The 12,665-nt window shown below is 46.3% G+C and overlaps 1 protein-coding gene across 2 annotated transcripts in view; it reads right to left on the bottom strand.

Annotated features, from left to right (window-relative positions):
- MYOF (myoferlin) overlaps positions 1–12,644 on the bottom strand; it is a 116,971-nt gene extending 104,327 nt beyond the window's left edge. For both annotated transcript variants that reach the window (XM_060241330.1, XM_060241333.1), the window contains exon 1: positions 12,481–12,644. In XM_060241330.1, coding sequence (XP_060097313.1) covers positions 12,481–12,568 — 88 coding nt within the window. In that variant the 5' untranslated portion in view covers positions 12,569–12,644. The remainder of the gene's footprint in view (positions 1–12,480) is intronic.
- Between the last annotated feature and the right edge of the window lie 21 nt (positions 12,645–12,665).

Genomic DNA, 12,665 nt, shown 5'->3' with positions numbered 1-12,665 from the left:
TTGCGGGCTAAGGGTGACTCAGGGTGTGTACGTGAGCCTTCCACTATGAGGGAATGAAGTCCAGCCTGGCGGGAAGATGGCTACGAGTGGTGTCAGCGATACACAGTGGATTCCATGTACAGCGCTTCTTCACCGGTTGCCTGGATAGCTCCGTGGCGGCGCAGCTTCTTCCCTACCATGGCGGACCCACGCAGTGACGGGGAAACGTCCGTGCACGTTGGCAAGCACTCTATACCGGTTTTAGAATGCCTGCGCACTTAGGCTGTTTGCACACCTGAGTCCCTTTTAGTCCCTGGATGGTTTTGCTCACACCCTCTGGCCAAAGGTGTGTGGGCTCACTTCTCCAGGTGCCCTGGCAACCATGCTGGTGACTATGATATTGGGGAAAGAGGGGTCTTTTCCTCACAAGGGGGCTTTGTATCTGGCACCTCCAGGCAGCCAGTCAGATCTTATGTTTCATCCTCAAGAAGACAAGCAGTAGGACTTAGTGAGCAAAAGATAATATCTGGAAGTAAGGTAGCACAACAAAAGGAAATACTTCTTTACGCAGAGAGTGATTAAAATGTGGGATTAATTGCCAGAGTGATGGCTTCAGGAATAAACAGCTTTAAAAGTGGATTACATAGATTCATGGAGGATAGGTCTATCAGTGGCTACCAGACATGGTGACTATGGACAAATGCCACATTCAAAGGTACTAAACCTCTGAATCCCAGAGCCTGGAGACATCAGGGAAAGGTCTTGGCCTCTATACCCTGTTGTTGGCCATCCAGTCCAGAGGAATTGGTTGGTCACTGTAAGGCATGATGCTGGACTAGATTGACCACTGGACTGATCCAACTGGGCTCTTCTTTGGTTCTTATGTTCTTAACAGAGGACACTTCCACTGGGGGAAATGCACTACAAAAGACTCCACTGATGTACATAGCAATCAGACATACAAACAGGGAAGAAGAAGAAGAAGATATTGGATTTATATCCCGCCCTCCACTCCGAAGAGTCTCAGAGCGGCTCACAATCTCCTTTACCTTCCTCCCCCACAACAGACCCCCTATGAGGTGGGTGGGGCTGGAGAGGGCTCTCACAGCAGCTGCCCTTTCAAGGACAACCTCTGCCAGAGCTATGGTTGACCCAAGGCCATTCCAGCAGGTGCAAGTGGAGGAGTGGGGAATCAAACCCAGTTCTCCCAGATAAGAGTCCGCACACTTAACCACTACACCAAACTGGCTCTCCACACCAAACTGGCTCTAGGGAGACTAGGAAGACAGACTAGTTTATCACTAAGGCAAAGGAATGGAGGGGATACCTCACACACTAGCTTAAAAAAGAGATAAGTCTGTAAATACCAGGTTTCCAAGAGAAAAGTGCTAGCTCAGGCAAAGAAGTGGCTTGGGGAGGGCAGTGCTACTTACACTGAATGAAAAAGTCTTCCAAAAACTATTGAGACAGCCCAGCAATAATTGGTGGAAACATCATGGAAAGAAAGACTTCTCAGCACAACTATCTCCTTTTGCAAAACTATCTGGCTCAAGAGAATTTTTTAAAAGTATTTTTGGAGGGGCTGTGTGTGTGTGCATGCCTGCTCATGGTAACTTCTGGAGACCCCTGCTGGGGCATGGAGGACGTTCAGAGAAGTGGCTTGATACAGCTGCCTCTGCTTCCCACACCAGGTATTCTATTTTTATTTTTTATTTTTATTTAGATAATTTATATTCCGCCCTTTCCCAGACAGGATCAGGGCAGATAGCAACATTTTAAAACAGTAAAACAGCAATTAAAACCAATAAAAGTAGACAATACAATTTGAAAGCTCAGTTGGGCACATCATAATATACTGAACATCAGATAATATACAATCAGTATTTCAGCAGAGGTGGTATCACAGCATAGGGTCAGACAATGGGAAAGGACACTCAACTGCCTCAACCAAATAGAATAGCTGTGTCTTACAGGCCCTACTAAAAGGTAGCAATTCAGTAAGGGCCCGAATCTCTGAGAGGAGCTGATTCCACCAGGCTGGGGCCAAGACTGAAAAGGCCTTAGCCTTGGTCGAGGCTAGTTGGACATCCTTTGGGCCAGGGATGGCCAACAGATGTTGAGTGCCACATCACAGTGTTCTCTGGGGCATATATGGGGAAAGGTGGTCCCGTAGATATGTAGATCCCAGGCCGTGTAAGGCTTTGAAAGTTAAAAGTAAAACCTTGAAACGGATCTGGTACTCAATTGGTAGCCAGTACAGTTTGCACGGCACTGGCTGGATGTGTGCCCAGCTAGGCACTGTTATCAACAGCTGAGCTGCTGCATCCTGCACCAGCTGGAGTTTCTGGATCAGTCACAAGGGTAAGCCTGTGCAGAGCGAGTTACAGTAATCTAACCTAGAAGTGACCTCTACCAAGGTCTCCCATCCAAGTACTTGCCAGGGTTGGCCCTGCTTAACTACTGAGATTTCGGGTCTTCAGGTCAGGGAGGGCTCAGGAGAATTTGAAGTCTGAATATCAGTTTCATCATCTCCTGACCTCTCTCAATATTCTTCCCTTCTTTCTGATCTGCTTTGACTGTCTGTAGTAGGCCACTAGGTGCCAGATAAACAAGTGGAACTAATTTTAAAAAACTGAATTGATTTATTCGTTGATATTTCCACTTTTTCCTCTAGAATGACCTTTTCTGTTAGTCTGGGTTCTGGTTTGGTTTATGGCAAAGAATCTAAGTGCTCTTCAAGAGACACATCCTGATTTGACTCATCACCACAAACAATCCCTTGGAGATGTGCAATCTCATTAGTATTGTATGCAGATAACTCTTTTACCACAATCATGCCCGGATCTAGGTCCATGAAAAACATCAGCCTAGGCATAAAGTTAAACAGCCAATCGTGTCCCCAAGAGACATGCAAACTGGTCCTTTGGATGTGACTTTGTTATAATTTGGAGCTGGATCAAGAGTTTATGATATCATCAAACACACGTCATCATTCTGGAAAGTTTAACTCTCTGCCTTCACTGCTACCACTGTTAAGTTTTTAAGAGCCTACCATTTCATCTCAAGGAATGTATGTCAGTAACTTAAACATTCCTTTTTAATGTGGAAATGTGATGGGAAAATATGCAGTTTCTTAAATCTTGATGCATAAGTCTCCAGCAATAATACCCCAAACCAAAATAACTATATCCAAAATTGCACCGACCCTCTGTGGAATTTTCAGATGCATTTCAGTGGATGTATTAGAAGACAAACCTATACAAACATACTTCTAGGTCTCCCATCCCTTTTCCTCCTGAGTGATGTGTAACTCAACCTGCACAGTTATAATGCCTCTAGGGTTTTTCTTTTTTCTGCTAGATGTAGCAGGGAGGTGCTGACTGCTTACCCCTTGAGCAGGAAGCAGGGAACTGACTCATGTTACAGGAATTAACTTTTAAAAAAATGGTCTGTGCAGGATACTGACTCATGCCAGACACAAAAGATTGCAAAGTTACAATTTGCAAAGGAAGAGTCCCATTTAAATTGAATCAAATTTTAAATCCTGTTGCTTTAACTTGCATTTAACATTAAAGTTCACTGGATCCAATGGAGCATTTTGATGGGCAAAAGATGGAGATCAACTGAGTATGACTTGCCTACCTCTCCCTACTCCCTACTGCTCCCTAACCCAAAATGCCCCCCAAATTGCTGCTCCTGGGGTCCACTCACTGCCCATAAGAAGCACTCCTTCAGCAATGCTTCCTTATCCCTCTCTTGACAGTGTAGAACTACAATAATGTTCTTTGAGCAAGGAAAGCTAAGGCTACATACTTAAGCCTTCTTCCTTCAAAGAACATTTCCTGAAAGCAGGGCTTTTTTTGAGCAGGAACACAGTTCCAGCTGGTTGGCACCAGGAGCTGGTTGGCACCAGGAGGCCTAATATGCAAATGAGTTCCATGCGCTCACACTGCTAAGTAAACCTGTTTCAAGTAAGATTCCAAGGGGAGCTCCTTTTGAAACTGTTACAATCAGAAATGCCTCTTTGTGGTCTACAAATTTATCAGTTTTAGGATTGCTATGGGTAACACTTATGAACAGGGTTGAACCAACCAAATTTCATTCTGGAGACTGACAACACAATCACACAAAGAGTTTTTCCACTCTAAGCCACATAGGATTGCACTACAATGCTGCAATGCTAAACACAGTTACATACAGGGCTTTTTTGTAGAAAAAGCCCAGCAGGAACTCATTTGCATATTAGGCCACACCCTGTGACATCACCACTGTATCACAAGGGGCTTATTTGTAGAAAAAGTCCAGCAGGAACTAATTTGCATCTCAAGTCGCATCCTCTGACACCAAGCCAGCTGGAGCTGCGTTCCTGTGCATTCCTGCTCAAAAAAAGCCCTGGTTACGCACATCTGTTGGTTGATGGGCTTAGAAAGGTGTAACTCTGTTGAAGATTGTACTGTAATTCTCTCCCATCTCCCACAGCTGGCCAGGAAGGACCTGGCAACTCTAATTTTGATTGTTACCAAGGCAGGTGAGGGGTCTTGTATACCCATAAAAAGACTTAGCTCTGTGTACCAACGGTTTTCCAACCCACCATATATTTTTTCTTTTGTGTTGTATGAGCCACCCCAGCCCATGTTTACATTTAGGTAAGAAAGTAAAACCTTTGAATTATTCAAGAGCAAAGCAAGAATCATTAAACATTATTTGAGGGACAGTATCCTTCCGTATGTCCCTATGCACCAACTATGGCGGTCAGATAGCCATCTGTTGCCTGTCCCATCACTTTAGGTCAGCCTGCCTGGCCTCGATCAGAGCCCTGGCTCTAGTTTGTGGATTTGGCTTCCTGAAGAGGTGAGGGGGGCCCTCTTTGGAGGCGCTATAAGGCCTGCTTGTTTGTCAAAGCTTTTGAGGGGGGAAAGAGAATAAAAGAAACCCTATAGTGGCAGCTGCCACTGAAACAATTTTATTTTAATCCGCATAGCCAATCAGATCTTCTGTGGTAAATCAGAAGCCCTGAAGAGCAAGAACTCTACTGGGCCCTTCCTACTCTCTAAAACACTTGGTGGTACCAAGAGAGATGTCAGCGAGAACTCACAGCATTCATGGGCACTACACTGTGGGGACTCCTGTTCTACTGGGTGAAGAAAAATCACTAGTAGTAGTAGTCATTGTTTTCATTTGTGTCATTCAGTTTAATCTACCAAACACAATGAAGCTTGGTTGCAAAATATACCGAAAGAGGTGCAAACTGAGCTTACAATCTGGAGACTTTTACCTGGCCTTCCTGCAACATAGGTGAGCCATACCATTTATAGGTCTTTCATTGTTTTAATAATCAAAAACAAACTCAGTATACAGATACCCTTTCACATAAAAAGTGACCAAGCATCAATTGAGTCTTATCTGTGCTATTTTCAGTTAGTTTACACATGATACTAATACTCTACCCTTATTGGTTGCACCTATTTTTAACGTAAACTCCTTGCTGCTGTGAGTTATCTTGAGGGAATCTTATCAACTATAGTAAGGCATTTGATTAAGAGGGGGTTTCTCTCATAAATGGATGTTGAACACAATGGGTGCAATCCAGCCAAAATCATGCCCTTTTAAATCCCATTTATTTTAGTGGAGGAAATATGTTCATGTTTAAATTCTCACATTTAAATAAATCACACAGGACTGAAGCTTTAAAAATGCTTGGCACTGGCAGGATTATGCCCAGGATTTTTTCTCAACACAAATATCACTGGATATCGCTAGAGTTGCCTGGTCCTCCCAGACACCGGCAGGGGATGGCAGGGAGGTAGGATTGCCAAATCCAGTTTGAGAAATCCCTGGAAATTTGGGGATGGGTCCTGGAAAAGGCAGAGACCTCAGAGGAGTACAATGCCACAGAGCCCACCCTCCAAAGCATCCATTTTCTTCAGGGGAATTGATCCCTTTAGTCTGGAGATGAGGTGTAATTCTGGGGGATCCCCAGGTTCTGCCTGTAGGTTGGCATCCCTAGATATTGCACTAGTGTAATGATGTGCATCCTGGATTTCCCCAAGGAAAAATTGAGGAGGTGAATTATTGCAATGGCTCAACAGCTAACATGCATTGATCTTTTCAACTGCCCCTGCTGTAGTCATTAATTTCTCTTCTAGAAGCCTTTTGGACTCTGGGTGGTGAGCTGGTGGTATTTTATCATTTTTAGATGTGTTATGTTTGTATTCTGAATTCTCTAAGACATTGCAAGGGCCTGCCAAACATGCTTAATAGTCCCAATTTAAAATGTCAGAATAAGTATTTTTTGCCAGAGGACTTTTTAAAACTTTTATACAGTTATACCATACTTTCTTCTCTTTTGTTTAAATGTATACTGCTCATAATATTTCAGAATATGAGCAGTCAAGGCTGAAAAATGCCAAGCCTCTCCAGAGCTTCTGTTCCAAGAATACTGACAGCAGCTTCACTTGATACCCAGAGGTATTTTTTATTTATTTTAATTGGTATTGTTTATAATCTGCTTTTCTCACAGGGACTCAAGGTAAATTACACATAAATAGTACAATTTTTAAAAAGGGACATTCAATATCTAGTGCATTAGGATTTTAGAAGTCACTGGTTATTTTTTCCTGTATGAATAAGCTAGTGGTAAGAGTGGAAAGCTGGGACATCTCTGCTTCTGTCCTGAGGGAAATGATGGTGACACCTTCTGGGAGGTCTGTTGTTGTCCCTTTTGGCTACTACTGTTCCAATAATACTGCTATTATAACAGTTAATTTTTCACACCTCAGCAAGTGGCTTCTGATATTAACACAAGTGTATGTGTTCAGTGAGAATGTCAAGGAGGAATTTTACTCAAGTATTAGGAATCACCATGGTTTCAAGGAATGTCATGATTACAGTAGGCTTGTGGTCAGAGGTGTCACTAGGGTGGGTTGCACCCTGGGGTGTAACTGATTCAAGTCACCCCCCCATTGGGCATCACCCCTTTTGGAGGGCTGCGTCACCCCCTCCGCACACAACCCTGCCCACTTCACATGGCCCCTCCCTCATCCACCCTCTGGTCACATGACCAGCCCCCGTAATCCAAGATACCAGTTTTGCAGCATTTAAGTTTCCCCCACTCACCCACACGCTTTTAGCTGAGCCGGCGGCAGTGCGGCCCCGGTTTCAGAATCCCGGCCAGCCCACACACAGCAGCAGCGTTCTAGTCCCGGGCCAGCCCCTTCCTGTTGGGGGGGGGGTCATGGGTCAGTGCCTGGGGCCAATGAGAATGCTCTGGGGGAGGGCCGATGGCCCCCTTGGCCCCGCCCTAGTGACGCCGCTGCTTGTGATAGCCCTAAAGTTGCCAAGTCCAATTCAAGAAATATCTGGGGACTTTGGGGGTGGAGTCAGAAGACATTGGGGTACAGCCAGTAGCAAGGTTGCAACAAGCATAACTGAACTCCAAAGTGAGTTCTGGCCATCCCATTTAAAGGGACTGCACACCTTTTAAATGCCTTCCCTGTATTGGAAATAATGAAGGATAGGGACACCTTCTTTTGGGGGGTCATAGAATTGGACCCCCCTAGTCCAATCCTTTTGAAACCTGGAGGGTATTTTGAGAAGAGGTGTTGTATGCTATGCCAAAAATTTGGTGCCTCCACCTCAAAAAACACACACCCCTGGAGCCCCAGACACCCACAGATCAATTCTCCATTATACCCTATGGAAATCAGTTTCCATAGGGAATAATGGAATGCCAGCAGACATTTCCCTCCCCTCCCACTTCCTGATGACCCTTAAGCAGGGGGAGGGCCTCCAAACCGGGGGATCCCCTGCCCCACCTGGGGATTGCTAACCCTAGATAGCCCTTGATTGTTATTTACCTTTGGCAATCAGAAATACTGCACAGTGCCCTTGGATATTCCATTCCACTGAGATTTATTTACCCTGCATGGTTGCTTCTTGCAGCATGTTCCCTTGCTTTCTGAACGTGCAACCTAGGCCATGATGTTTTGCTTGTACTGGATTTCCTTCTACTCACACTTACTTTTGGCTCTGATCCTAGAAACACCACCCACATCCCCAATACCACAGAGGCATTAGAATTACTACTTTGCTTTCCCGTTGCTGGAAAGACTGCTGCTGATGGAAACTTTCAGCTAATAATTTGACAAAAGTAGCATTTGTGGTTGATTCACAGGTTACAGTTTTTTGCCCTTCTTTCAACCCCCCCCCTCCCCCCAGTAATCTGATTCAAGCATGCATGTGGAAAACTGGCCACCTGACTATTTCAACATGAGGCTACAATATCTGAATTCCAGTAACAGTATAACTTTTTACAGGGTTTTCTTGGGACTCTGGACTCAAATTCTGAGACTCCTTGAACAAACCAATCTCTATTAAGCTGCTTCAATTTTAAGTATCCTTCCTAACTTCTGACTTATGACAAAAATAATATAAATTCTACAAATGATGTGTTTCAAATAGAATGATAGATGCTGTTCACCTACCTTGATCTGGATAGCCCAGGATAGCCCGGTCCCATCAGATCTCAGAAGATAAGCAGGTTTGGCCCTGACTAGTATTTAGATGGGAAACCACCAAGAAATACCAGGGCTGTGATGTGGAGGCAGACAATGGCAAGCTACTTCTGAATGCCTCTTGCCTTGAAAACCCTATGGAGTTATTATAAGTCAGCCATGACTTGATGGCAATAGGATTCCCATTGCCCCGCCCCCAACAGGAGTTCCTCCAACTTCAGGGCCTCCAGTCTGCCAGCATGGAGATGGCTGGCAGGGGGAGCCCAGCCCCTGAAGATCTCCATCGTTGCTTGATGTGCCCAGTGCAATAATGTCATCCAGAAGTGACATCACCATGCTGGGCACGACATGAGGGGAACACTCTAGCATTTGGGTTAAAAACTCTATGGTGCCAAGGGAAAAAAGTCTCCTGTCAGCAGCAAGATAAGACCTGGCAACTCTAGACGACAACAACAAAAACAAACTAAGGAAACCTGGTAGACCATTCTTCCTATCTGCATGCCAGAAGCACTTCTGTAACTGAGAAGATCCTAATCCACTGATTTTGCAGTTTTTACCAGTATCAACTTGCCTACTAACAGAATACTTCCACATCAATTTTATGCAACTGAAGAAGACCTACATGGTGCAAAGTATTCTGAGGCATGTTCCATTCACACCTAGCACTCTAGTGTAGCTGCATGCCGCAGAAGAAGATCTTTCAGGCAAGCTTTCCCATCATTGCTAATCTTCCTATTGCAAAATCCCTGTCAACATTTTGAGGACTCTCAGGCGCCCTGGAAACTTCATAATTCCTGCATTTGATTCTCCATACATGCAGCTTACCACACACACAGTGGCGTAGGGAGGAGGGGCGGGTCGCCCCAGGTCTGGGGGGTCTGGGGGGCCCCCAGATTGCCAAGGGGGGTCCCTCCCCTCCCCGGCAGGGCTCCGGAGCGTCGCGCAGACCTTCCGGCCACAGTCCCAGCTCGGGGTGGGGGAAGCGGCGTCCGACCCTCGCCTGCTCGAGGCTTCTCCTGCTGCTCCACGTGCCGCGGGCAGCAGCAGGAAGCAGAAGGCGGCGGCGGGCAGCAGGAAGAGGAGGCGGCGGCATTGTGCGCCCAGTGGCCACATCCCCCGCGCTCAGCAGCAGCGCCCCGGAGCTCTCCGGCCCCCTCAACTCCCAGGCGCCGACGACTCAGCCGCTCCTGGCCCCGGCTGCGGCGGCGCGCCAGAAAGAGGAACTTCGGGCGGAAAGTTTGCAAACGGCCACATAGGAGTCGCAGCCGCCGTTCTGGTTGTCAGTGGAGGAGAAGACAAGGCGGAGGGCGAGGCGGGGGTGGCGCAGTTGGGGCTGCAGCGCCTCCAGGGCCAGGCTCAGGGCGGGTTGGACGCGCTGCCAGGCCCAGGAGTAGTGCAGGTTGTGCTCCGGCAGCAGCACCCCCACCGTCACCTCTACCGTCGGGGTGACGCTGGCCTTGGCAGCCTTAGGCCAGGCGGTGGAGGAGGAGGAGGAGGAAGGCATCCCCAGCAGGGTCACCAGCAGGGCCCCGAGGAGCGGCGCGCCCATGGACGGGGCGGGCGAGGAGCTCTCTGTAGCAGAAACCAGACCGAGGCCGTCTGTGGGGCCGCTGAGCCGCGCTCGCTCGGAAAAGACCCGCATTCCGGCGCCTCCCTTCCGACGCCTGGGCGGGGGCGGGGTGAAGTTGGGGCGCAGCTCTCCCGGCGGATTGAAGGTGAAGGCTGAGCAGCGCTGAAGCTCCCTTCTTCCGGTGGCCTGTCGAAGATTCTTAATGAGAGCCGCCTGAATTTCAGGGATTGTCGTAAACAAAAGCCCGAAAGCTGCCATCATTGGCAGAGCCAGACAAGGCCGGGGGTGGGCCCTTCCAGATGCCCCCTTTTAGGAAACGCGCATTAACACACACATACACCCCCCCTCCCGTTTATCCTCATGCTTGGAGACCAGACGTCAATCTCCCCTTAAATAACTCCTTCTTAAGTCCTTGCATATTATACTATAATACTCTCATTGGCTGTGCATTCTCTGTATTTTAGGTAAATTAGTTTGTTTTGATCTATGCTGGCCATGAAGAAGAAGAAGACTGCAGATCTATACCCGTCCTTTTCTCTGTGTGAGCAAGAGACCCCTAATTTCAGTTATTTACGGACATCATAATCACCCGTGCCTGGAGATTCAACTCACACACATCTGCTGTGAAACGTGGGTTTTATCTACTGTTTTTTTAAAGAGACTTATGTGAATACTAACAGCTTCAGTATTACAACAGCACTCTATATCTCTGGAAGAGTGCTAGCCAGAAGTAGATGGGTTTCCAGCCGCTCCATGCGTGCACCTGTGCGCGAGGCAGGTTGCGGGGGCGGAGGGATGTGGGGAGGGCCGCACGCCACTCGGCGTCTTAAGGCAGGCGCAGGGAAGCCCCTCCCCTCCGCCGGGCCACCTTTGGGGGAAGGGGCAGGGCCGCGCTCAGCTCAGCAGCAGCAGCAGCCCCGAAACTCTGCGGGACAAAACAGCCCGCACAGCCCTAGCGACCGATGCTGGGGCGACTGCCAGGGAGCCTCTGCTTAGAGGACACGCCCTCCGGGGGGCTCCTCTTTGGAGCTCTTAAAAAAAAACAGGAAGAGCTCTCTTTTGGAGAAGTTACATCACTTCCTGTTTCCAGCAGGGCTCCCTCGCAAGTGGTGGCCATCTTGCGGAAGTGACATCACCGGAAGTGACATCATATCCTGTTTCTGGCGGCGTGCACACACATAGGGGGGCCCACATAAATCTTGGGCCCCAGGCCCCCAAAGCCTAGCTACGCCCCTGCACACACAAATCCAGTTAGGCTGAAAAAAGGCTATCAAAACAGCTTGAAACAAGTCCAAATATTGGTGGTATGAATCATAAACATTATTTAAAGATAACATTGTATTTCAGCCTTTGACTTTTCTTTCTATGAAGTCCTTGAATTAGGAAATAGTAAGTCTTTCAACATGTTCATTTTTGTATCTAACAATTGCACAACACAAAAATAAAATATATTTAGCTGCTCAATGGTCAATCATTCTCAAGTTCCTGTTTTGCAAAACTTCTGTGGGAAGACTTTAATGCAACACAAGGACAGCACTGAATGTTCCTAAAATATGGCAATAAGACAGAAGCTTGAATAAATTATGAATGAAATGGGAAAGAAAAACATTTCATTTTTTTCTCCCAACTTTACTTAAACATTTTGGAAATGAATCTTTCAAGAGACAGATCAGCTTTTTCATTACACTATAATAACTATTTGGCAGTCAAGGCCTTATTCCAGAAGACTCTCTAAAGATTTTTCAATTCAGCATTTGCATCCCAGTAATGATACTCTCAAGAACAGTATTTCCAAAGATCTGGCCATAGTCCAATTTGAATTATTTACAGTGCAATCCCAAACCGAGTTATGCCAGTCAAATCCCACTGAAGTCAACAGGCCCAGCCTATAGTACTGCTGCATAAGACTGCACTGCACTGTTAGTTAGGTAAATGGTATGAAACTTCCATATTTTACTAGTGGCAGCAATACAATTAGGTCTTGTTAGAACTGTGGTAAAAGGAAGCAAGTCAAGTTGAAATCCACTGCAACATGTTTTAAAAGCCTTCCTTAAAAAAAAAAAAAAGATAAAATACCATCAAAACAACTACTATCAAATTTATCCTCTGCTGTTGCAGAAGAATCACTTATAAGCAAAAGTGCAGTTCAGTTGCAGATATATGTAGTTGCTGGTAAGACAAGCCAACCTAGGAGATGTGAGACAGTTCTGAAACAGCACCTCCTGCAAATACCACCACGCCCCATCAGTTCCCACCCTTTTGATAAAGTTGTTTTATATTCTTGTTTTCTTCAGAATTCACCCAAATCCTGCTGCATATGATCATGGCACATATAGTTATAACAGCTGTCATGCTTTCTGACCACCCTACATAAAATGCCATTTCTAAGATCTTATTCCACAAGTTACTTTTTCTTACCTTTAAAAAGAACTGATACAATTGGATCTGGTTTCCCAAACTTGTTTTTAGGGATATTTGCAGCAGATTCCACAATTACCCGAAGCATTGTTTTCAGTGTTTTGGAAGCAGCACTGTTTTCAGAAAAGAAACTCAAGAAAGTATGTCCTTGCTCTCTGCAGCCTCCAGGCTGAAATGCCAGGAGG

Source organism: Heteronotia binoei, chromosome 6 (assembly GCF_032191835.1).
Source record: "Heteronotia binoei isolate CCM8104 ecotype False Entrance Well chromosome 6, APGP_CSIRO_Hbin_v1, whole genome shotgun sequence".
Taxonomy (NCBI): Eukaryota; Metazoa; Chordata; class Lepidosauria; order Squamata; family Gekkonidae; genus Heteronotia; species Heteronotia binoei.
This window is presented reverse-complemented; position numbering and strand designations above follow the sequence as displayed.